The sequence below is a fragment of the Apostichopus japonicus genome, chromosome 19, assembly GCF_037975245.1.
Source record: "Apostichopus japonicus isolate 1M-3 chromosome 19, ASM3797524v1, whole genome shotgun sequence".
Classification (NCBI taxonomy): Eukaryota; Metazoa; Echinodermata; class Holothuroidea; order Aspidochirotida; family Stichopodidae; genus Apostichopus; species Apostichopus japonicus.
The window spans coordinates 28,551,863-28,577,586 of record NC_092579.1 but is presented as its reverse complement, the minus strand read 5'-3'; the positions used below and the strand labels follow the sequence as shown (position 1 = coordinate 28,577,586).

General features: G+C 36.6%; 1 protein-coding gene across 10 annotated transcripts in view; it reads right to left on the bottom strand.

The window, feature by feature from the left end:
* Nucleotides 1-9,251: 9,251 nt before the first annotated feature.
* Nucleotides 9,252-25,724, bottom strand: part of LOC139959999 (somatostatin receptor type 2-like) — a 147,525-nt gene continuing 131,052 nt past the window's right edge. For 9 of the 10 annotated variants that reach the window (XM_071957985.1, XM_071957987.1, XM_071957983.1 and 6 more), the window contains 2 exons: nucleotides 21,433-21,477; nucleotides 9,252-13,675 (listed from right to left, as the gene is read on the bottom strand). In XM_071957985.1, coding sequence (XP_071814086.1) covers nucleotides 12,339-13,532 — 1,194 coding nt within the window. In that variant the 5' untranslated portion in view covers nucleotides 13,533-13,675; nucleotides 21,433-21,477 and the 3' untranslated portion in view covers nucleotides 9,252-12,338. Of the gene's footprint in view, nucleotides 13,676-21,432; nucleotides 21,478-22,834; nucleotides 22,968-25,724 lie in introns of all 10 variants that reach the window. The other variant, XM_071957990.1, reaches the window with a different exon arrangement.

Below are 25,724 nucleotides of genomic sequence, written 5' to 3'. Positions count from 1 at the left end.
TCAAATGCTCGTTTGACATTATAAAATAAGTCACATATTACATTAATCGTTAGTTGCTAAACCTGCAACAGAAATCATATCATCACCGCAGATGCCACTTTTTATAAGTACCGTCCGTGTAGAAAGCCTCAACAACGCTTTTACTTCGAGCATGCGCAGTTGGAATAATGAACCAGCTGATAGAATATGCAAATGTAATATTGTGACGTCATGTTGTGAGAAAAATCAGTTACGTTACAATTAAAAGAGAGAGGGGCCTATTGTTCAATGTTTTATGCAAGCCATGATGATCATCAACTACTAAACAAATTTACTTGAAGGAGCATTGCTGATGGATTTGTTATTCGTAGATTTTACACTGTAGCAAGTACAACTAATGCATACGACGGGCTTCTCTATAGATATTCTAAGAGGGGGAGGGGGAGGGGAGGGGAGAGGAGGGGAGGGGAGGGGGAGAGGGGCGAACATTGGCTAGATCTAGAGCTAGATAGCGTCAAAATCTCACTGTACATAAATTGGGGTTTTTCTCGAATCCAAGGTCTTATAAGTGTTCGCAAACCAGTTTAGTGGAAATTTGTGAGTCGATTATGTTTCTTCCGGTGGGGAGGGGGGCGGAATTGTAATATTACCAGAGTACTTGGCCCGCTGGTTGACCATTGGGAACCCTTGGTATCTTATCAATTTCGTTAAGAAGAAAAAAACAAGATATGTATAAAGAGAACTCATCACTTGTGAAGGAGAAATAATGTTAGGCTTTCAACTTGACTCCTCGAGAAAGTGTAAGAACATTTCTGTTGTTTTTTTTACGTGTGTGTGTGTAGTATATATATATATAAACAGCCGACGCATCTTCGAACATGTGCCTCTTTTCCTATTCTTGTCGATGCCATTACGCATGAGGACTCGAGCCGTGTAACTCATCTTCTTCAGCCTAGCTAGGATCGATCGCGTGTCATTTTCATGGGACAGGAGGGGATTTAATCTATCTGAATTTGAGCTTGAGAAGTTTCAGACATGGTTGAACAAGACTACACGAAATCACACCTCCCCCCATACATATATACCGATATATACCGACTGTCTATGCTGGTCAATCCTTGGATAACAAAGTTTTTTTTTTGGAGATGGGCTATTGATTAGCTACTTCCTTAGTTAATGGCACAGTTAATGCGCTTCTTTTTTTGTAGTTTCCGGAAATAAAATGTTAAGACACAGAGGGAAAGACAAAACAAAAAGAGAAAGAGAGGGATAGAGAGAGAGGTGGAGAAACAGAGAGAAAATCACTTTACAGATTTCTAAATCCTGCTCAATTGCAACTAAACAAAGACAAATACACGTATGTAGAAAAACCAATAAAATATTTGGTTTGAGAAATCAAAGTTTTCTCTACGTCATCATTTCGCCTTACGTATACATTTTGTTGGCATAGCGACTCCTATAGTATAATAAGTCTCAAAGTATCGCGCCCCCCATTACCTTCCCCACCCCTTTCGCTTTTCGTTTCACACATTGAGTCAAGAAAGGTTTTGCATGCAAGCAAGTTCGAAAGTACATCCTCATTATTGCACTACTTTTTTTCTGACGGTTCTGTCATAAAGCCTTTGACTTACTTTTTGCTTCTAATGTCAGATTAGCATTTGCAGTTCATGCAATTATTTGGAAAGTAATTAATATCTTTGCATATAGACCTATACACATGAAAAAAAAAACATGAAAAAAAAACATTATGAGCTGAGCGACGAAATATTGAGAATTGTAAGGAATTAATCATTATTATTTTCTTTTTAACTAACCTCCATTTTTAAGTGAAATAAATCTGTAAAAAGGGTGTCTTCGTTTGATCGACTGTAATCTTAGTTTAGCAAACGCTCGGTATGGGTTTGCTTAATTTACACTACCCCCACGCAAGTCTCGCCCAAACGCAATAATTGCTTAAGTAAGGACCGTTTCTTCGGTCTGGTCAGCAAGTTTAACCAAAACAATAAATAGGCCTATATCAACAAGTCAACCAGTGAGTCGACCTATGGCTCAATCAATGATTAATAATGCGATTTTATATGAATCTGAAAAGTACTACTGCATATGGAGGAGGACCAGAGCGTAGCGACAGGTATATATCAACACATAAATACGTTTCTGTTGTTGTTGTTCTTTTTTTTGCCATATCAAAAAACACGAGGTCATGTATAGCTCGATTATTCACCATCGCCTACATACACTGTCCACATGTGCTACACTTGAAAGCCGACATGGTGCTTTGCTACACTTTTAAAATGTAATCAGGTAATGATGAAAAAATGTGTTGTGCTGAAAACTAATTCCAGCATGGCCTTATATAGAGAGGAACGTTCACGAACTGGTCGGGTATCCATAGCAACTATCTCGATAATGGAGGACATGGTTATGTTTTGTTATGCTATGACCTTTTGCTGTAAAAATTAATATTTGGTATTATTCTACTCACCTTTAATAATGACAGGAATAATGGGAATATGAAAGCTCACTACCATTTCATAGTAGAAACACATCAGAGAATCATACTTTCTGATAGGAAAAATTTCGACATTTCTATGTGCAAGTACAAAATATGTTTTTTTTTCAAAGATATCAAGGATTATGCAGTTACACAGTCCTTTCGTACTGCTTGCTTCTCTACACTGTCGAATCCTGTTTTGTTTATAGATAATAAAAAAAAATCTCGGCCGGTTTAACACTAACTCGTATACAGTTAATTCAAATGACTTTCCTACGACGTGCAATATTTTTTCTTATCCATCTTTCCCATCTTACTTTGTCTGTTGCTGACTGACAGTTATTCAAAAATTTTAACAGAACACGAAATATATAAAAGCGAAGTCATCAAATCAGAGAGATCGCAGCATGCAAAGACAACTATAATTTGATCATCGCTTTGTGCTTCGGAAGTATAACGCTGACCTTTTCAAAAATAATTATATCGCGTACATAATATAACTTGAAAATTTTTCTTTTGTAGTTCATTTTTGCCATATCAAAAAACACGAGGTCATGTATAGCTCGATTATTCACCATCGCCTACATACACTGTCCACATGTGCTACACTTGAAAGCCGACATGGTGCTTTGCTACACTTTTAAAATCGCCAGAGCTCACGGTTCTAGTTTTTCGATTATGCATGTATTTGTATAGCCAACATAGTGTCCTTTGCTACACTTGCTGCAACAGACTAGGGCATGTCTTAACTACACATATATAACCGGCAGAGGTCACGAAATAAAGTTCGATTATTCATGTCGTTGTTATGCATGGGTCTTAATTAACCTACCGTACTTGTTACAAAGTTATAACTGTATAAAACTGTAATTTTGCCGATATTTGCACGTTTTGCCAAGATTGCAGAATGTGTAGATAGCAGTAAGTTTTAGTTGTTTTAGTTTTCTTGATGGTATATATAATATGCAAAACGCTAATATTTCAGATTTTCAGATCTCCTCATGAATTATGTTTAAGAAAATGAGTCATAATGGACCTAACGTGATATTTACTTTGTAAGTTATTAATGATGTGAAGTGAAACACAAAAATAGCATTTGTGTTCTGCTTGTAAATTTAAACTAAACGTGACATTAACATCTATTCGTGTAGTAAACATTTGTGTGCGCGTGTGTAATATAAAAATAATAAAGCTGGAACGTGCATTTGGCACCTGGCACCGTATGGTCCTCATCCATATGAGTTAAGTAAGGCATGCTCTTTGATCTGTATTAATTTTAATATCTGATCAATCAGTCGGTGTGATATGATTCTTTTCAAAAAGCAGACAGTTGTTGATGCGTGGTATTTGCGAAATTTGACATGAAATGTACAGTATTTCACTCGCGGAGTGTATAGCCTAGTGGTTAACGCCGGCGTCTCCCAGTCATGAGATCCCCGGTTCGATTCCCCGCCGACAGCTTCTTTCGCGAGTTCCTGCTTGCGGGAAGATCACATATACATACATACATACATATTGTACAACCCCTTTGTACAATATGACCGTTCATAGATTCATACATAATGAAAGATGTCTTACCGCGACTTTGCATTAGTTGTCTTTCTGGATTTTAATTTGTGTAAAAGTAAGTTGGCCTGACGTTTCGATCCTAGCAGGATCTTCTTCAAAGGCTAAATGACAAATAACAGTAACAGAAGGGACAAAAACACGCACAGAATACAGACAGGTTAATAAGCATGGTGAACACAAAGAGATGGATGTAAAGGGATTAGCAGACAAGGGATTTTTTCTTCTCTCCATCCCTTGTCTAATAATCCCCTTACATCTTACACAGGCTTTCTAGTGGATATAATATAGTCACATGCAAAAGGAATATATACACCTGTAAAAGGAATATATACAACTGTTACAGGAATATATACACCTGTTACAGGAATATATACACTTGTAACAGGAATATATACACTTGTAAAAGGAATATATACACCTGTAAAAGGAATTTCTTTTTCTTTTATTTGTTTATTAGTTTATATGTTTTGGTCTCTCTTTCCTCGGGAGTGACTTTACTAGTTAAGTCTACCAAGGTTTTATAGATCACTTCCATTCTCCTTGTAAGTAATATTACTTTGTCACTATTTCAATTTTTGTACACTGAGAAAAAAACAAAAAAATGAAATGAAATGAAATATATACACCTGTAAAGTGAATATACATCTATAAAAGGAATATATATATACTTTTTAGAGGACTATATACACCTCTAACAGGAATATATACACCTGTAACAGGAATATATACACTTTCAAAAGAAATATATACAACAAATGATCAGGTTAAAGGTTGGTTAGGGATACATAAGTCTGTAGCTGAATTTCATTTAACTTACTTCAGGTAGCTAACATGCGTCAGTCCAGTTTAGTTCACCGTAACCGATATAATTCATGCGTATATCTGCACAGGCGCAATCACCTTTTCTCTTACTTGGGGTGGGAGGGTGGAGGTGGGGGGTTAAGATGCTAAATCGTCCAGGGGAGGGGTCTCCCCTTTGAAAACTTTTGGGTACAATGGAGGGTGCTTAGAACATAGTTTGCAACTTTTCAAACTATGTTGAAGAATCCTCGACTGCTTAGGTGTTACCTCATATAAATGTTATATCAGCTATGTATTTATTGAACATAAGATATTTTTGAAATATTCTGACTCCAGGGGGGGTGGGTGGGTGGGATGGGCTACATTATTCGGGGAGGGGAATATAGCCCCCTGAAGTAGATATGGTTGCGCCCCTCTATTTAAAGTGAAAAGGGAATACGTTCGTTGTATAAGGCTATATGCCCCTCGTTTCCAGGTACCTGTTTAGGCCTATGTGTATATATAGCCTTATCAATCACACTTAAATAACCACGCTCGTTTTAGATATATCGGTAATTCTCAAACGAAGGTGTTGATAATTTGAAAAAAAAATGTGAACGTATTATGACTTAATGCCAAAAAAAAAGTTGTAGTTGTGTTTGTTTATGTCCTTTATAGTTAACATGACACCGTAAGGTTTAAGATTAAGCAACTTAACCTCTTATGCCTCCCTCCCCCTCCCCACACAATAAAAAGTCCCCACTTTCACCCACCGACTAAAATACTCGTACCTGACACAAAAAAAGTGAAAATGAGGTTTTAGTTTGCGAACAGCGTATAACTCACTCAAGTTTTATGTTACTGACTTACCGCCATTTTGAAAGAACACTTCCTTAGCAACGTCTCTTATTCGTGTAATTTTTCTTGGAATGCTGTATATCTTGCATAGCTGTCGTGTCTGTGAGTTGGTTGGTTAGGGATTGCAATTCGGTTAGTCCACTTTACATTTCTGAACGGCAACACAAAGACAGAACTAACAATTTCTTTACTAAATTAACTGTCAACTTATAATCATGTTGCCGGTGGACTTAATTCTAAAGTTGTGACGAGGCACGTGAAAAGAAAGGATAAAACAAGGACAGTCTGTTTGCGTTTTGCGCATGAAACTCTGGACCTCCGGTTTATCTTTTATTCTGAAATGCACCTGTTTGACAGAGAGCGTGATTGACATTTACAAGTAATTATACGAAGTCCCATTTTCTTTTAAGCCCTTATTCATTTACAAATTTGTTTCGAACCGCGGATTTGCCTGCAATGATAGCACAAGGTTTGATTTTCTATGTTGCAAACACCGTATTCAATGACACGTTCGTTTCAACAATTTAGATAGCCACGCAGTCAAGGTTCGCAGATCCGTTAAATCTGGTATGTCACCCTCGATTTTGGCCCAACGTGCTATAACATATTCAAGAAAAGTCACACAAGCTGATCCATTGTACAATCTCACTCCCTTTACACTGAGACGGTGTTATGTGAAGCCAATAAGACGCCAATCAAAAAAACACAACAGGACACACGCACACTTCCCGACTATTCACGATTTTCCACGTTACGACGGTCACACTAAGGCGGGTCGTGATCGGACGACAGTGTGCGACTTTTTTTCCCATTTTCATTTCTTTGTGGATTTGTGGAAAAAAAAATATATATATATATATATATATATTGCATAAAATTGATAACATGTTTTTCTATTAACAGCACTAGGCTGCTTTCAACTATGATTTTGAAAACAAAGAAAGTCATTTTGCTTTGTCCTTGGTTACCTTCCTGTTGTCTTGTCTTGTTCCGGTGCTTTATATTAGCTTCTCTGGAGTTAACAAATTATTTTGTTTTTCTTTATTTTTGAGTCTTCCACTCTTTAATGTAATCAGGTAATGATGGAAAAAATGTGTTGTAGCTGAAAACTAATTCCGGCATGGCCTTATATAGACAGGAACGTTCACGGACTGGTCGGGTATCCATAGCAACTATCTCGATAATGGAGGAAATGGTTATGTTTTGTTATGCTATAACCTTTTGTTCTAAAAAATTAATATTTGGTATTATTCTACCCAACTTTAATAATGATAGGAATAATGGGAATATGAAAGCTCACTACCATTTCATAGTAGAAACACATCAGAGAATCATACTTTCTGTTAGGAAAATTTCGACATTTTCTGTGTGCAAGTACAAAACAGTTTTTTTTTTATTTATTTTTTTTAAGATATCAAGGATTATGCAGTTACACAGTCCTTTCGTATTACTTGCTTCTCTACACTGTCGAATACTGGTTTGTTTTAGATAAAAAAAAAAATCTCGGTCGGTTTAACACTAACTCGTATACAGTTAATTCAAATGACTTTCCTACGACGTGCAATATTCTTTCTTATCCATCTTTTCCATCTTACTTTGTCTGTTGCTGACTGACAGTTATTCAAAAATTTTAACAGAACACGAAATATATAAAAGCGAAGTCATCAAATCAGAGAGATCGCAGCATGCAAAGACAACTATAATTTGATCATCGCTTTGTGCTTCGGAAGTATAACGCTGACCTTTTCAAAAATAATTATATCGCGTACATAATATAACTTGAAAATTTTTCTTTTGTAGTTCATAAAATAGGAAATTTCATTTTTTTCGTGACCAGGCATATGTCTAATTGACTGCCGTTGTGATTTTTGCGTTGTCAATTTCATCTCTTGGAGGTTTCTTGGACCGGTAAAGTTTCATTATATCTGTTTGATGTTGTAGGGTTTAGTGGACAACAGAATCGAATCCGGAAATTAGAACGGTCATTCATATATACATGCGCGTGGAACTCGGTCGCATATTGCCCGACTAAACGAGTCCTGCAGACTCAACGCGTACATGGCAAGCCATGTGGAACAAACTCCGCATAATAAACCCGCATATTAATTTGAATATATACGCGTATTAATTCGAATATATATGCGCGTATATATATTATTAGCCAATCATAAGGCTTAAACATATCCGCGTATTAATTTCGAATATATACACGTATTGATTCGAATATACATATGGGTATTAAATCTATTATATGTACGGATTAATTCGAATATATACGCTTATTAATTCGAATATATACGCGTATTAAATCAGACAATAACTGACATGTCTTATAGCTTCTCACAAACGAGTTTCGAGATTTATAACATTGTAGCCTCGACAGTGCAATCAATGAGAGATTGCAGAGTTATAGTCTAAATTGACGCATACCCAGGCCAAACGTACTTGATCTAGACAACAAAAACAACAACGTATTTATCCGAGGATATATTATGCGAAATTTGTCCCATATGGCTTGCCATATACGACGGGGGGGTGGGTTGGTGGGATGGGGGGTGGCGAGGTGGAGGGGGATCTTCACGACTATCGAGAGCTAGGTTAAGGGGTTTGAGTTGGGCCGTGTCGTGATTAGTCGTGTAATATGCCAGAGGTGGGCTTAACTATAACAAACCCGTATAGTTACAATAATGTCTTCCTGAGTAAATGGATATTCCCGAGGCATAAAAATATAACACTTATCGTAAAAGAAAAAAACGCTGCTCTTTGAAATTCGCATCTGAAATGTATGTCCCTGTAACTTGAGATGTGGTTGATTAAATGTCACTTATTTTTTTGAATGGCTAACCCCCTCGACACCCCCTCCCTTTACTCTATAGGAAACGGAAAAACAGTAACATGATCTGTTCCTTAAAGCTTTTAATTTCTTACAATAATCGTCTTGATGTGTTTCTTCTTAAAAACTGTGATAAATTGTTCTCTGTACTTAGAATTTCAAAATGACACTTTCTTATCGAAATGTTTTTTTTTTCCTTTATGTTCTGTTGATAAGTGAATTTTATCTTATAATGAAAAACTTAATCATTTTCAGTCCCTTTGCTATGATGACGTCATTCTCTCTGATGTTGCCATTCAGATGCATTCACACAATATCACCAGAAAAATGCATATTTTTGCCAAACAAACCTTATATGGAAATATGGTTTTGACTTTAAGATGCAGATCTAACAAGTTTTTTTAGCCTTCATATTTTTTTTCGCATTTGTATTTACAACTTTAAAGATTCTTTCTAATAACACCACTCTATTTGAGAGAGGTGGGGTGCGGGGGGGGGTGGGGGTGGAGGAGGAGAGAGAGACTAAAGTAGCAAATTATGTTTTTGAGGCACCTTTCCTTTCAATGATGAGATAACATTTCATTGACTATAGATTAAGGGAACACAACATAAAATCTTGACCGGCGGCGAAGAGGCCGGAAATATTCCTGGGTAATTTGCACTCTCATGTGTATACGGTCACAGATTGACATCAAAATGAAAAAGGTCAATGAAACGAGCGAAATAAGAAAATTAAAATAAGGGAAACGTTTGCATTTAAAAACGCTGTGCATGCTTTTATTTACATTTCAAAAAATTTCAATTATAATATTTGCCATGTCACAATAAACATAAGACGTCAATAAATAATAGTATAGACTTCTTAGCAAGGATTAAGTCCGTAACGAGTAAACGCATGTAAGCCATCTGCCGTTATTTTCTTATAGATTTAACACCAAGCATGAATGACATCACAAGACAATTCTCCACTGGACAAGGAAGAGACGGTGGGGTTGGGGGTGCGTTGGGGGATGCGTTGAAACATGATTGTGTTTTGGGTAGGGCAGGTTCAGTTGATTATTTTCGTCTTTTCTTCTTACTAACTTTGTCACCCTGATAAAACAGAGTGTCCTTCGAAGATCTTGTCTACCTCCCTCCAACGCCCCACCCCCTCCCCACCCCCTCCCCACCCCCTCTATAACATTCCTTTCCTGCTGACACGCTAATTGCGCCCATGTCATCGATTGAACATTAAGTACACTTTTTAGTATTCAAATTCGATACTGCAAAAATGACACTGTTCTGGTCTTAATTGCAAACTGACAAACATTTTAGACGGACTTCTGAGTTTGGTGTGTCACTAGCGCAACCACGTGTAAATTTCGCAATGAAACCATAATTTGTAATAGGTTAGTATAGGTTAGTCTATATGATTGATACTGATACCAAAACAGAATATTATGATCTGTGCTGTTTCTTGGCAATATTAGATGCTAAATATGTAAACAGATATGTTAATACAGTCCTTTCCATCCATTCCCGTGTTCAAACAAATAAACACAGAGCAGAACCATTTCTAATTAATCACAACGTGCTAAAATTTGACAAACGGCCGGAAGTCGTGTCTGTTTCAACTAATGGTTATTTGATTTGGACTGGCGTGACGTGGTTATGACGTGTATAGCTCTGAAGATGTTAGGACAGGAAAGGAAGAAGTAGAAGAAGGAAAAGGACGCAATAAAAGATTCCCAGCCCACCAAGGTTCAATTCCAAGTCCATGCCCATGATAAAACAATATTAAACTACATCACAAGAAACCACAAATAATTGAAAAAAAAAATAATACACAAAAATACGTTTCATCAACTAACCCTAACCCCATAAGGTTTTGCCAGTAACCGCATATGTGAAGTCCACTTAACGAAATATTCATCCGTTTGGCCAATTAACATGCGCCGTTCAAAACCTTTGACAAAGGATAAACAGCATATACAAATGCCATGCTGCACTCGTATAATGGATGTACAAACGACGAACTTTGCATAGTACAGAATTGTTCCGAGAGTCACTGTACATACCATACGTGATTGTGGTTGATGAAATGGGGGTTAAATAGACACCCCCTTCTCTATAACTTAAAAACACGGCGACTTACTAATATTTAAACCGCCCTTCTCCATCTCATACCACTCTGTCATTGCCCGTCACCCGTTACCACTTTTTACATTTCTCATTCCGTAAACAAGGCATTCACATCTTGCAAATGAGGTAAATAAAAAAAAAAGTTTTTAGTCTCGCCCAGCCTAAATCGACCCCTATAGCGTATTATTCATAGTGTTCTGTTACCATGTTTACTATACGCTAAACTCACTCAAAAGTGGCTCGTATGATAAAACTAAATATTTAAATATCTGAATTCTGCCTTTATACGAAATTTGAAGTGAATGGAATGATTTACATTATTTTTGACATTTACAGAGACAATTATTACGAAAAGAAAATATAAACTTTTATGAAAAAAAATGAGCTTTTCTGAGAATAACCATCTTCATAATGAAAAAAAGAACATTAATTGATCGAGAGATTCATTCAAAAAAATTAACCAAATCAACTACAATCTATTTTTTTTTTGCCTTTCCGGCACATCATGATGAAAAATCGGCAAAACTAAATAATTAACAAGACTAAATACAAATATAAAAATATGGGTAAATAGTACTTTTAACTTAGCGAAACAGTTTATTCATAATGCATGCATGAAGAAATACTGGCGTCTGTGGCGTCATGTTAATATATATATATATATATATATATATATGTATATATATATAATAATAATAATAATAATAATTTTTTTGTTTTGGCCACGATGTCGTTTGATGACTTAAATTAACACTGGTGAACCAAAGAAAGGATCAAAGTATTGAAACAGGGTGAAACGGTGAAACCCAAAAAAGGTCCCTAAAAACACGATTGTATAGCCAGAGGACCTATCATACTAACTTTTATGATAGTTATAAATGATCTACTGTTGATCTGATATCTTCGTTGCCTATCACAATACGCATTACCAAACCTACTAGACTAACGTTATAACAGTGACTTTGCCGACTGATAAAAATAAATATGCACGACCATTACGAATTGAACTGTTTTGCTCACAGCTGCTCAGCGGTGTAAGTGATTGGTACTAATATAATACTTTTTGTTGTTGTTGATACCATTGCTTATTTGAGACAATAGAGAGGGTGACCAAAAGTATTTCCCTTAATTTCGTGAAAACTGATCACAGGAGTCACCGCAGTTCACATTCCCCCCCCCCCCAGTATCTCACCACGATGCCTTGTGCAGTCCAAGCATTACTCTACATGAAAGTTTTGTCGAATTTTAAGAAACGGATGCTTTTGAGTTTAAACGATTTTTTTTTTAAGCAGCTTTCGACACATATGTATACACATGTCATATTCTCTTAAGTGCGGCAGTGACCTAATGATTTTACAACAATGTATTCTCTTTTGAAATACAAATGGCAAATTTCGAGAGCAGCTGGCATTTAGTAAGGAAAATAAAAACTCTCGACGAAAAAGGCGCGAGTTTTTCTATCGTGTTCAGTTTAAGAAACGCAGATAAGAAATCAATACAACATTGTTTTCTTCCTTCCCATGATGAGCCGTCATAAAAAACAAAACGACTGAAGTGAAGCTGTTACATGATTCTCACTGAACGCCTGGCTAACAGGCAAGTTTTCTTTTCCCCGCGTCTCTTTCGTCACCACCTTGTCGACCTGTATAATCTCGTCATTAAGGAACAACTTTCCTAACTTGCGAACAAACAGTTAACAATAGTTCATTCTTGTGAACGACATGCATCAGAAACGGCTGTCGTAAGACTAGTGAGTGGATACGAATTATGTTGAACTCCAGATAAGTAATTATCGTCGTCAAATTTCCCGTCGTCCGTCCTCAATTTCGACCATTTGCGAAAGCAGCCAAGTTTATCCATTTCCTTTCGAAGCATCCTCTCTCTCCTTCCTCCTCGAAGGACATAACCAGACGAATTTGTAAGGTCCGAATTGATATCTCGACTTCTGGTGCAAAACCACGCAGCTTGAAAGCTCTTCTTAAAACTTTCACTCAGAAATGCGTACAGGAAGCAGTTTGCACATGAGTTAATGTAGCCTATTGTTAAGGTCAAGTTAAAGAGGTACTTGGTGGCGGGCTGTAAAACATAGGTGATTTGGGAATACAAGGCGAAAATGAATCGTAGCGTGTAAAATGGACCCCAACATGCGATGAAGACTAGGACGACACCCAAGACAAGTCGATTCACCTTTCTCGATTTCTCCATCTTGCCTGTTCTGATACTGACTATTCTCAGTCGAACCACAATTAACGTATAGCACACCGCGATAATCACTAGCGGAATGAAGAAACCGATCATGGCCATGTAAACTATATGGACAGTCGCTACGACTTCGGTACTGCCGATTCTCTCGTAATTCAAACCGCATGCGATGCGATCCTCGTAATATTGGTGCATATATATATTAGGAATACAACAGATGAGTGAAAATACCCACACCGATACGTTCACAATTAACGCGGTTCTTTGATTGCGGTATTTCGATGCTTTCATAGGACAGCAGACCGCGATAAATCGATCCACGCTCATAACCACCAGACAATTGATACCGGTGTACATGTTGAGCGAATCCAACGTAAACGACACGTGGCACATGATCATCCCAAAGGGCCAACAACCGCCGAAGATGATTGCGATGGAGAATAGCGGTATGCTAGTCAGGAATAGCATATCGGATAATGCTAAATTAAATATGTACCAGTTGGTGACAGTCTTCATTTTGGCGAATTTCGTGATCACGTAGAGTACCGTTCCATTACCGATGACTCCGACTAAGAAGATGCACTGGTAAAAAATTCCCGTCGCCAAGTAGAATGGATCGACTCCTTCCGTCCTAGGACAAGTGTAATTATGATCGTCGGTAAAGTTATAAGACGAAGAGTAAGACGATTCCCCCATCTTGACAGAAGAACTGTGTTGAAGTTAGCAAACCTGGAATTATGTTTTGATCGAGTCAGTCTATAGATACTCTTGATATTTGTCATGAAGTACTGCTTCTGCTGGTTTATGATATCCAAGCGAAGGCCGGTCGATGGAAACGTCTGAAATAAAAAATGAAGTATATCAACAGATACTTACAATGAAAAATGTTTTTTTGTTGTCTTTTAGATACATTTTTTTATAGCTTTTTCTATGTTGTCTACATTGCGTGGACAAAACTATAATTTAAATACCCGACTTTGGTAGATTCTGTATCAGTTCTCCAATTATGGCTTGTCTATGTGATGCCAACCTTGAATGGTAAACATTAGCATGAAATGAAGTTATCGGTATAATGTCGGTTGTTACATTATACTAATGGTTTATCGTTATGGTTTTATCTGGCCTTTATGACACCTCAAGGATCAAGTTTTTCAATTCTGAGAGCCGGGAAATTAAGACTCATTGATACTTCTAGTCACTTTTCTAGTCAACCCATCAAATTCACTGCATTTAATTCCAGCTAATAATGGAACGCAGAAATCCAAACGCAAAGGCGGGAGTTTCGGTGGCAAGAAGAGGGTGGGGCTCGCTTGTCCGTTGTGAGGGATGTTATACGACTTCTACTCCACCTCCCCTCCCCTCCCCACCCCTAACCCGCTTACGTATAGGTAACTCAGTAGAGCCTGATAGCAAAGAGGAGGTAGTGTACGAAGGAGGGGAGGGGGGGGGGTGGGCGCGGAATGAGGAAGTGGGTCATTAAACAACTGAATACATGCTAAGCAGTTCATTTATGTGAACACATATCTTCTTCTAGACTTTCCACTTTCCATCCACCTTACACTCCACCAAACCCGCCCTCTTCCTCACCTCCTTTCAAATTACTATTAACGCCAAGTCCTGTACAAAATAAATTGTCTTTTCATGTATATGTATGTATGCGTGTATGTATTTATGTATATATAGTGCACTGAGTAAGAGATGGACTCGTTGATCAGACAATACAATATATAACGCATCGTTTCGTATATATACTAAATGGTACGCAGTGTTTTTTTTTTTTGTCAATCAAAAAGTGGTGCAAAAAGCTGGTATTCAAACTGACTATAACTCTATGAAAATTACAGCTTCAGCGCAAGGTTGCATTTAATAAACGTTACAACATTTGCACGGGCCTGACGAGAGCAGAGTGTGGGGTGGGGGTTAAGAAGGCTACATCCGCGAATGCCCGGGTCAACGTATGCCCGTGAAAATGAAAGGAGAAGGAAGAGTTATCTCAAATTTCATGATATACTTATGGAGAAACGAAGAGTGAGTATTAAACAAAGGAGGTGGGGCTCTCGTCGTCCCTGATTGGTTGAAGCTTCTTTTTTTTTTTGTATCTCTATGAGGACCAAGAGAGGTCACGAAATACTGACATGATACTCTGAAGCTCCCCATAGATAACCTAATAAATTATATGTAAATAGTGGCCTTGCTCTATTTCTTCTATTTCTTTCTGCAACATATGTGTGTTAAGGATAGCCATATAACAGTTTTTCATATTGACATTGGCCTATCTTGTAGAACATGGACATTTTTGGTCTGTCACATTCCGTGACCCCTTTGGCGTTCCATAATGTTCAGTATAAGTCCAAATGCCGTTCTACGTAGAACTGATGTTGCAATATAAGATCCTCTTTTTTGGACATAAGAAGGTCGTTCACAATTCCATCAGTCATATGCCTTTCGCCATCAATGTCGCTTAACTAGTTTTCGACTTTCTCTTGACTTTCAAAATACCTCCTCTGATAGTGTCATATTATGGCTTTTTTTTTAGGTAAACAAGACCCAAGTGATTTTTATTCTGGTCTTTATTTATTTTTACTTTTTTTTGGGGGGGGGGAGGCTTTATTCTTTATATCTCCTCCTCATTCTTCTGTTTTCTTTTATAAATAGAAATGCGAAGTCTTTCCATTTTAGTTTTTTAAAGACGGACAGGGTAGAAGATGACCTTCGGGGTAAAGATTTAGGTTGTAGGGTGGGGCCAACCAGTGAATTGGTAAATTGATTCCTTATTATATAACGGAGAGCCAGGGGCATGTAAGATATATTGACAAAGAAGAGTCAACATTTCGACAAAAAAAAAATCACCATTTGTGAGGCACAAAAAGTAAAAGCAGATTTTACAAAGAGAGACTTTTAATCAAGATCCTTGTCTATGAAAAGGTTTGCTCAATTTATCAAATTGCCAAGCCATACAGGACACCATATAATCCATTTGTCACAGGGAAGGAATATCATATTGGCCAGGTGCAATAATACGATATTGTAACCTTTAGCATGCCGGACCCCATATATATATATATATATATATATATATATATATATATATATATATATATATATATATATATATATATATATATATATATATATATATATATATATATATATATTGTGTTGGAAAAAGTGAAATACAAATCTACAAGAGAGGGTGGATACATACAAATATACGAATTGGGTTAATAGGTCGTTCAGTCACGTGACGTACAAATTCATAGTATTTATGATATATTTTCAGGACAGGGTAAAGCAAATTGAGAAATCGAAGAATCAAGTTAGGGTTTAATTTCATTACATGAAGCCAAGCAAACTGTTTACTGAAGAAATAAACGGAAAACCATGAGCACATCCTTTATTATAGGGTTCTTCTCAATTCGACACGTTATGTGCAAATGGGATATGTCTTTGTGTTTGCCTCGTTTGATCTGACCTGGAACTTATACAAAACGCACATGCGCAGTTCGAATCATCAAGCGGTTTGAATCAATAGTATGACTGTCAATATAATGGATACGAAATTGGATCATACTCCTGTAAAATTTTATACAGTTCAAAAATATATAGTTGGAATTCTGTTCCTGCAGTTCTAGTATTTCAAACTAATAAGGAAATGTTATTATTCCATTTTCAAGACCTCTGTTGCTGGGAGAGTATAAAGGAAACGATTTCGTGATGTAGTCACATTGTGACACACTGTGACACATTGTGACATATTATGACACATTCAATACGAAATGTAACTTTTCAGTTACAAAAATAACAGTATCAGAATATCTCTGTCACTGACAATCAGAATATGAAATATAACCTAACGTCAAGAAAGTCATAGATGGATCTGCATTTGTTTTTCTAAAAAAAAAAAAAAATTGTTAGATATTTGCATAACCATTTTTAATTAAATTCAGTTTCTTTTTTTCAGCTCCCCGTAGTTATTGCAAGATTCTTCATAAAGATTATATATATAAAGGCTTCGAGTTGCAGCTCTGGGCAGCCTACTATACGTGTTTGTGATACGTGGCTAACCTAAGGTAAGATATATGACAAAAAATCATGACGACTAAATTCAACAAAGTTTATATACAATTTCAAGTTAGGATATTGTGAAAATATTTACTTACTTTAAGAAGGATTGATTAATTAAAAAAAAAAATGGTTTGAAATATTTCCAACAGTTAAAGGCATGCAATGCAGTTTTTGTTGTTGTAATAATAACATATTAGAGTTTGATATTAATTACATACACCCCAATTCTGTGCATGATAACAATATATAGTTCCTTGGGCTAGTTATGACTATACATTTAAATTTACGCCAGAATGGCGAACGTCAACGAACGGAGACGTTTTGCACAACAAAGAAAGGTACAGAGCAAGATATGAATATGCATATCCAGGTAAGTCTATTTGCATGTGTGAGCTTGTGTATTGGCGTGTTTGCGTTTCCATATTTTTTCTCATTTTTTTTAATTTTTTTTTTTAGTTTCTTGGTGATGTGTAGTCGGTGGTAAGAATTCAGTCACCGACATCTGTGAGATAATATTGAAAATAAAATAATAGGACGAAAATGAAAACGATATGATGACTCATTTTGAACATTATACTCACTTTACGAAGGATCGTTAAAATGTCTATTCCGAAAGAATTACAGAAATAAAACAGTCGTGAGGAGGTCTTACTAATGATTCTTTGTGAAGGGTATACGCACGGTGGCACATATATACAGCATTACGTTTACTATAGGGAAAGCCAAGTGGCATCATGTATATAAACGTTAAAGATCATCCCTGCGGTGCCTCCACAGACAGTAGCAAAATGGGGAGGGGGGAGGTGGGAGGTGGGGGGGGGGAAGGTTGGTGAGATATCACCAACAAAAAATTAACTGTTTATTTTATACTGTCTACGGGTAGTCCTGCCTCACAGGTGAAATTCTTCGTTTTCTTTCAGTTTGCTAGCTTAAAAGAGCTAGAGTACCAATGGAAAAAATAGCTTGGCCACTTAATTAGAACATTTGCCGCGTGCTAAAGGGTTTAGGGCAGTATTTGGTTGCTCTCAAGCCTTCGCATCGTTATGTTAAGTTTGTTAAGCTTATACAAGCCTAGCCTTTGACTTCCATCTGTTGATGCACAGGTATATACGGTAGTATAACACCCATAGTAACTATAGTAATCATACAGTCAGTGTGTTACATAATGTGAAGCCTAACCTTGTCACCTGGTGCACAGGAAAGTAAACCAAGTCGAGAATGATCATGTGACATCCGAGTTTTTGATAATTTTACCCTGGTCATTTCCGGCTTAGAAACTGATAAATGGGGAAAATATACACATGATGGAGAGGAGGGGGGGAGTCAGGGCGGGGGGGGGGGGGGGGGTTATTCTCTTTTCATACTATTGCTTCTCCACTTTTCAGCAGCAGCCATATATCAAACATATAATCCTTTCTATCACAAAAGTGCAGGGAAAATACCGTTTTTTAATTTTTTGACCAAATCCTTAAGGTTTTTGAAGATTTCTATCAGATGCTTATATATGTTGCTCACAATATCTTACGTTCAATTCTTTTACCTTCGCATCCCCGTCACACGTCTTTTACAAATCCTATCTCCCCTTACCCTATTCATACAGCAACTCTGTATTTTTATTTATTTTTTACATTTCTTTGCTCTAATTATGTACATACGTCAAATCCTGCTCGTAATTACCAGTAATTATCGTTCATTAACGTGACTTTCTGAAACGTATATCCCCCACCAATCAAATTATCAACTTGCTTTTCTGTGGACTGACATAGACAGCCACATTTCTCGTGAGGGTATCGCACTGACGTCAGGGAGCATACAGGGAGGGTTTGTTTTTTCCTGTGATCTATTTGATACTAAAGTGTACACATACGTCTTCTCATGCTCCTCCGAAAGCATCATGAATCCTTGACCAATATACTAATTAAACATTAACAGAGACATCGTGTACAAAATTTTGTCAACAGGAAGTTTGTATGTACAATCTACATGCTTTATAAATTTTTATCATTGTTTAGCAAGAGGTTTCTTAACCCCCCCCCCCCCCCAACAAAAATGAGATTAAGCCGAGGGTTTAGATGACTCTGCATCATAAATTCCTCTTGTTTTGTCGAAAACTAAGATACAGGGAGAAACGGAGACTTACAGAGAGAGAGAGAGAGAGAGAGAGAGAGGTGGAGAGGTGGAGATAGAGAGGAAGGATGAAACATCAGGCAGTACATACTGAAGATTCGAAATTGTCTTGTCTCAAAACATCCTACCGTTCCTGTGGGAGTTTCAGCTAATCTGATGTTATTTCCCTAAATTGAGTGGGAAACCGTTGGGAAGAATCTAATTGTGAGATATATGTTTTTCAATTTAGAAAGCGGAACAAGCATAACTTGCTTCAATGCATTAATATTTCAAAATCAGAGCAGCTAATCAAAAAAAAAAGATATATTTATATATGAAAAAAAAAAACTTTGCTTAGATAAAGCCTAGCTTTCAAAATGTGTTAAAAGGATTAGTTCCACCAAGGGAAATGCCTTTCGTCTCTCAGCTCGTAAAATTTCATGAATATTTGCACAGTATATATGTTTATTCTGTATTCTTCAAGTAACACGCGATTAAATGCAGCTAATGTTAACAGGAAATTCAAATTCTTCAAGGAAAATATCAATCCTTTCAATGCGAGAGCTTTTCTATCGATTCCGAATATTAAGTAGGAAGTTGAACTGTGGAGCTTTTACACCCCAGGCCTTTTTTCTTACCCTACCGCAAACGAACATGACAGATATATCATTGTTCAATTTACAGAAAGCTAGAACTAATTGAGTATGCTCTGTTTTAAAAAAAAAGTGTGCGTGGCTTCCCTTAAATGAGCAATTGGCAAATTATATATATATATATATATATATATATATATATATATATATATATATATATATATATGTATATATATATATATATATATATATATATATATATATATATATATATATATATATATATATATATATATATATTAACAGAGACCCAAATTGAACGATTGCATTAAGTTCCTTTCATTTTAATTTGGGTATGATATTCTTTCTACTTCACATCTGGAAAAGATGATATTTGCAAAATGATTGCTCACTTTTCTTTTCTGCCTATATAAGGCTATATATCTTGAATATAGGGCAAAATTTAACTTCACGCTGTACATTTATGCCTTTCTCTTAAACTTTCAAAGTTTTCCATCCTTTTCTCTACATCAGCTTCTGAAACTTTGCTGAAGTATATCATGTTCACTTGAAATAGCTCGATTACTCCGCAGGGCTTTTGGAAATAATCTTGCTCATTTTTTGTGTGAAATAAAATATTTTGACCAAATCTCGGTGGGCATTCACGACATCTCCCTTTATTGTTTCATGACGGGATTCAATTTAGGCAACTGGTTTAGCCAGCTTATTTAGATTCTGCATCTTTTAGTTTTCAATAGATTTATTTTCTGGCTGCTTGATTGTTAAGGGTGATATGATATGAGATGGTGACATTTTCAAAACATCTCAAGTTCACTGTAAAAAGGGTGCAAATCGTGACGTGCTATGAAATAGGACTTAATGAATATACTAAAAGGTCTCTAAAAATCTCTCAAAATATAGGGATGGAAAAACCAGCAAATATATTAAGCAATCTTTAAAAATTACAAGGAAGATTTCAGTTCGTGACACATTGTTAAATTGAGACTGATATGAGAGGGTTTAGACTTTATGTAGTTGCTGTGAAAACTTAAAATCTATTGATTTTTTTTTCTATTAAAGAAAACAACACCGACATTGTCTAATGATGTGCATACTATCAAGTGGAACAATAACTTACTGGGCAGGGTGGGGGTGGGGGTGCGGTTGGTGTGGGGGATTTTTCTTGGAGCTCAACTGCCACAAGGACCCCCATTCATGTCGCTTTTGCCGGATGCAATCAAAATATCACCAAAATTGAAACATTCATTTCTTCTTCATACAAAATGCTATTATCATGAGTTTTGGACCTAAAATATGCGGAATATATAGTTTCAGAAATTTCGTTCAATAATCTATTCCAGCTACCGGGATATCTTTTCAAAGATCAAAATGATGGATTACATATCTGCATAACAAAACGTTTTTTTCCCCTCTGCTTCATATTTTAATTTCAATATTCCTAGAGCAGTTTGTTGTTTTGAACTATAGACAGTGTGAAACCTCGGAAAGTTCATAAAGTCATTTTTTTTTTGGTAAATAATGTTTTCATATACTTTTTATTATCATTTCATAACTGTAAACCAAAACCAGCCTACCAAGCTTATCTTTGAAAAGTTAACTATTTTTATAACTTTTTTATTTTTTATCTTTTGGCTCCTTTCGGATAGATTTCCGTCACCTACGGGGATTTAAGCTGAATGACTCTATGACACTTTGTCACATACGAACAGTAATTGCTAACGTACATATAGTTACCAGTAGCAAGTGTATATATCTCTCCACTTGAAAACGATCACTTCAAACATTAAAATTAAGAAATTTAAACTACTTACACTGGTTCGGTTACAGCCTGGCAGGATACCCAGTGGCTAAAATATCTGTGAAAAGATATGAAATATGAAACAAAGATTAAGCGTATTTCATGATACATTGTGTCAAAAATGTAAAGTGCGCGCACAAGTATGTGAATACAATATAGCGATAGAGTTCCAGATGTGTTACTTGTATAGAAAAACGAAAATAACAAAATCATTTCAACGAAACTTGTGGAGAGAAAATTGGTAAACGATATGGTAATCGTGTAAAAGAGCAATGACTTAAATTATGAAATAAAATATGGTTGAATATTTGTTAGCTCTTGAGGATGAGTAGATTAATGATATCTGAGGCCGTTAATATTACGCCAGAAATTATGTAGAGAAGCTCATGGAAACGTAAAAGCTATATAACAATATCCCAGAATATTTGATATTTTTGTTCTGTTATATTAGCTTTCGGTTTTATGAAAGATTAGTGAACAAATCGTGGATAGTTTGAAGCGGTGAATAAATTTGGAATTGGAATATGAACGGGAAAATATATGTACTTAATAAATAGACGTAAAGTTGAAGCTATCAAGATAAGAAATGGTATTATTTACTTGAAATAAATTCCATGAAATTTTTAGAGTTAAATGGCTATTCGGCTTTTTTGAAAAAAATCGATTGATTAATCAGAAATAACATGTTGCGGCTGGTGTATATACAGATATAACGTGTATACAGCCGGACAAGTTATCACCAACTGTTCAATGAAGTTGAATGTCAAATTCAAATCCACGACTGCAGACGTAGATGCAAACAAATTAGCGGTTATCCGATTAATCGAGGGGGTAACCCGTTTGCGGGTAATGTATGCACGTAAACTTGTATACTAGAAACGACTAGAAAAGAGTCATCAACTGTTCCATGAAAAAAGAAGACTTCCGCATTAAGCTTGATAAGGATAAAGCAATTAATTGCTTCATTGTAATACTCGTTAAGGCGAACTCTGTACAAAAATAGGCAGCGATGCAAATATGCCAAAACTAGAGGAATATCAAGATGAAACAGATCTTAGTGAGTCGGGACGAGCCGAAGTTAATTATTTACTTTAGTTGGAAAAGGGAATAATGAGAGGTGAGGCCTCCCCTATTCTCTACTATCGTCTTACTGTACATAAAAAATGAAAATATTATTAGTATTAATATCTGTCCTTACCTCATGAATATGTTTGGAGGAAAGAAGCGCTGGTCATAAACTCAAATGGTGTCAGGGGAGGGGGGGGGGGAACTAATACCCAACCACCTACACCCCTGTTCAAGCCAGAGTATTTATCGATTGAAGTGGTCACACAATGATAAGAAACCGTCCGATACTTGAAATATTAACATTCCCTTTATTGATATTTTCAACTTCCAGCCTGTATACGACTCACTATCAATGTACTTTCGTATCCAATCAGAAAACTGTTGCTTTCAATTCAACTTCCCAAATCCTTACAACGGTGAGTTCTCGTCTGACATCGTGAAACACTGAGAAGGTAATTGGCAAAGAGTCTGGCTAAGAGTCTGGGGACCAGAGTACAGAGGAATAAGATGCTGCAGGTCTAAGCTTTACCGAGTTAGTAGATGTTCTTTATTTATAAAAGAAAGAATCCAAAGCGTGTGACGCAAACATCGTTAAGTGACAGAAGTGATCGAAAGCTAATAATACAGGTAACTTTAACACGAAAAATGTAAACAACAAAATGTAAGTTTTCTGATGAGTGACGCGGTAGAGAGCAGTCCTTCAATAAACAACATCAACTTGTAGTTGAATACATGCCCAAAAGAGAATTGGAAAAGAATAAGGGGAAAGGGGATTAAGTACAAAGACGAGCTTCATTCTCCTACGTAAGTGGTTTGACCAATCAGAATAAAGGAATTAAATATAGCGCGTCGTGAAAATCCGTAATGTGATATAGATGTCAACCTATATAGTGTAGGAGTATAGTGTAAGGCTTCCACGTGAACTTACTGACCTGACGATTTTTAGAATGGTGACGAGTGACGCTCGCGCGCTTTAGAGTTTGACTCAAAGGATTCCCAATCTTTGGAGAAAAAAATTCAAAGTGGTTTTCTTTCCTTTTTTTTTCTGAGATATTAATCTCCTCGAGAAAAGACGCATGTTTTTCCTGCTGTTTGTATTACCCCGTGCGTAGTGGTGTGATCAGAAAAGATTAAGCGGATTTCATCATACATCGTGTCAAAAAAAGTGCTACACCGGTAGTGCATACAATATAGCGTAGCGTATAGTGGCGTGATCAGGTTTCTGCAAATAGTATGGTAGAGTTTGCGTGGGGATAAGGTTTTGCGTATAGTATACCAAACTATAATGTTTCTCAATTCAGAAAGCATGATCGTGCCCCGATTCAGTATAGGCTGTAAACCGTTCTTTCGAATTATGTTTTGTAGAGAGGACCGTTGGGCAGTGATGTTCCTCACCATGTTCCCAATGTCCATTCCAACACTTCAACCCATCAAGCCGTTTCTTCCAACCATGCATGTTGCCTGTCGTTCATCTAAAGTCAAGCAACATCAACAAGACAGCAACCTTGACTAATGGAAACTCTACCTACGTTCCTTTGCAAAGCAGGACTCGAGATTTGACTCACTTTAAAAAGTAAACGAATCATTCGTAACTATGAAAGTATCAGGCATGAACATTAATTTTATTAAAGCGACGAAAAGTTGTAACAAAAACAAAGATAACATAATGGTTCTACCCAAAAAGAAGAAAGATGGGGCAATTTAATTTCTCCTAATTATCATTTCTGAACTTGAGTGAAAGACATCAGTATTGTTTGGTTATAATACGTGAGCTCTTTAAAATTATGCAGATTAAATGCCGTATCACGTGGAATTGTTAATAACCTTCGCTATGCGAATATACCTTTCTACTGTACCACATCTCTACAAGGTGTGACTGTAGGTTGTGAGAGCAACAGGCCCGTCTTTTCTCTATAGTATATGATATACGTTTTACCTTAGAGATATAACTCACGTTCCCTAAATGTTTAGGGTAAAATGCTGACACAGAGATGCTATCTGCCAGCCACATGTACAGCGGAGGACGTCAAAGATTTACGTTTTAAAGGTACACTCTGTATGTCACAAAGCAAAATGAACCAAGTAATTCTACGTATTACATTCTTATTCTCAGAATTCTTAAATGTAACCAAATAATTCGTGTGGTGAACGTGAATAAAATAACAAAGTTGAAAGCTGAATAAAATCGCATTAGAAAGATATATATATATATGTATATATATATATATATATTACAAACATACATGCACACACACACATGTGTAGCTGTGTTCGTATGTATACCTCAATATTGTGACGAAGAATGACGTAGAAAGACCAAATAAGAGAAGTATTTCACGTAACATCAACCCTGACTATATATGGCTAGAGATTGCGCGTGCGGCTACATATCTTAACGTTCGTAATTCATCCTCCGTAGATAGTGGCTTATCAATCAACGCCTCCTCTAGACAGAATTGTAGGCCGGAGGTAAGGGGCGAAAAGTTGATTGGCGAGGGGCCACCTATCAGAAGCAAAAACGTAATCCATGTTTTTCGTTATCAATTTGGAGAAATCATATCCCTTTGCTCAGAGCAAAACGTTTACGTTAACTTTCCGATAATCAGTAACGCGAGAAGATTTTAAGCTCGTTACGTCTTCAAAGACGGTGATGTTAATGAATAAAAATCGTTGTCCTTCCCTTTTTCTCCCCTATTCTTTGGTAGTTGTCTGAAAACGTACCAATAACTCCCTTTACTGGGTAACTCTTACTGCTGTAGGGGATATGCAACCTTTACGAGATTTCTATTGTAATTTTATGAAAGAGGGGGGAGGGGATAAAAAAAAAGCTTGATAGATTCTATAGTTGTCCTTGAGTTGTGTGCTGCAAAACATGATGTCGACGCCTTCAGCACTAAATAACGTTGGCAATGAAATGTCACTTGGTTTTCTCTAGTGATCAAAGACATGTAACGGACATGGACAAATGGGGATGTGCGTGGAAGTATCAAGCACCCCAGGAAGGTCAAGTTTACATATCAGCTCACATAGAAACATCCATATGGTAGTGCACGGAGTGCGTGAACATAGTCAGAAGCCCACGGTAAAGTAAAATTAGGAGCATGGACGCCGTTAGTGGACGGTAACTGGACGGAAGACAATGGAAGTAGAAATTGCCTCGAAGTGCATCATTTGAAACTATATAGAAAGAGCAAGGAACTACATCGATATATAGATAAAGGTATACATGGACAAACA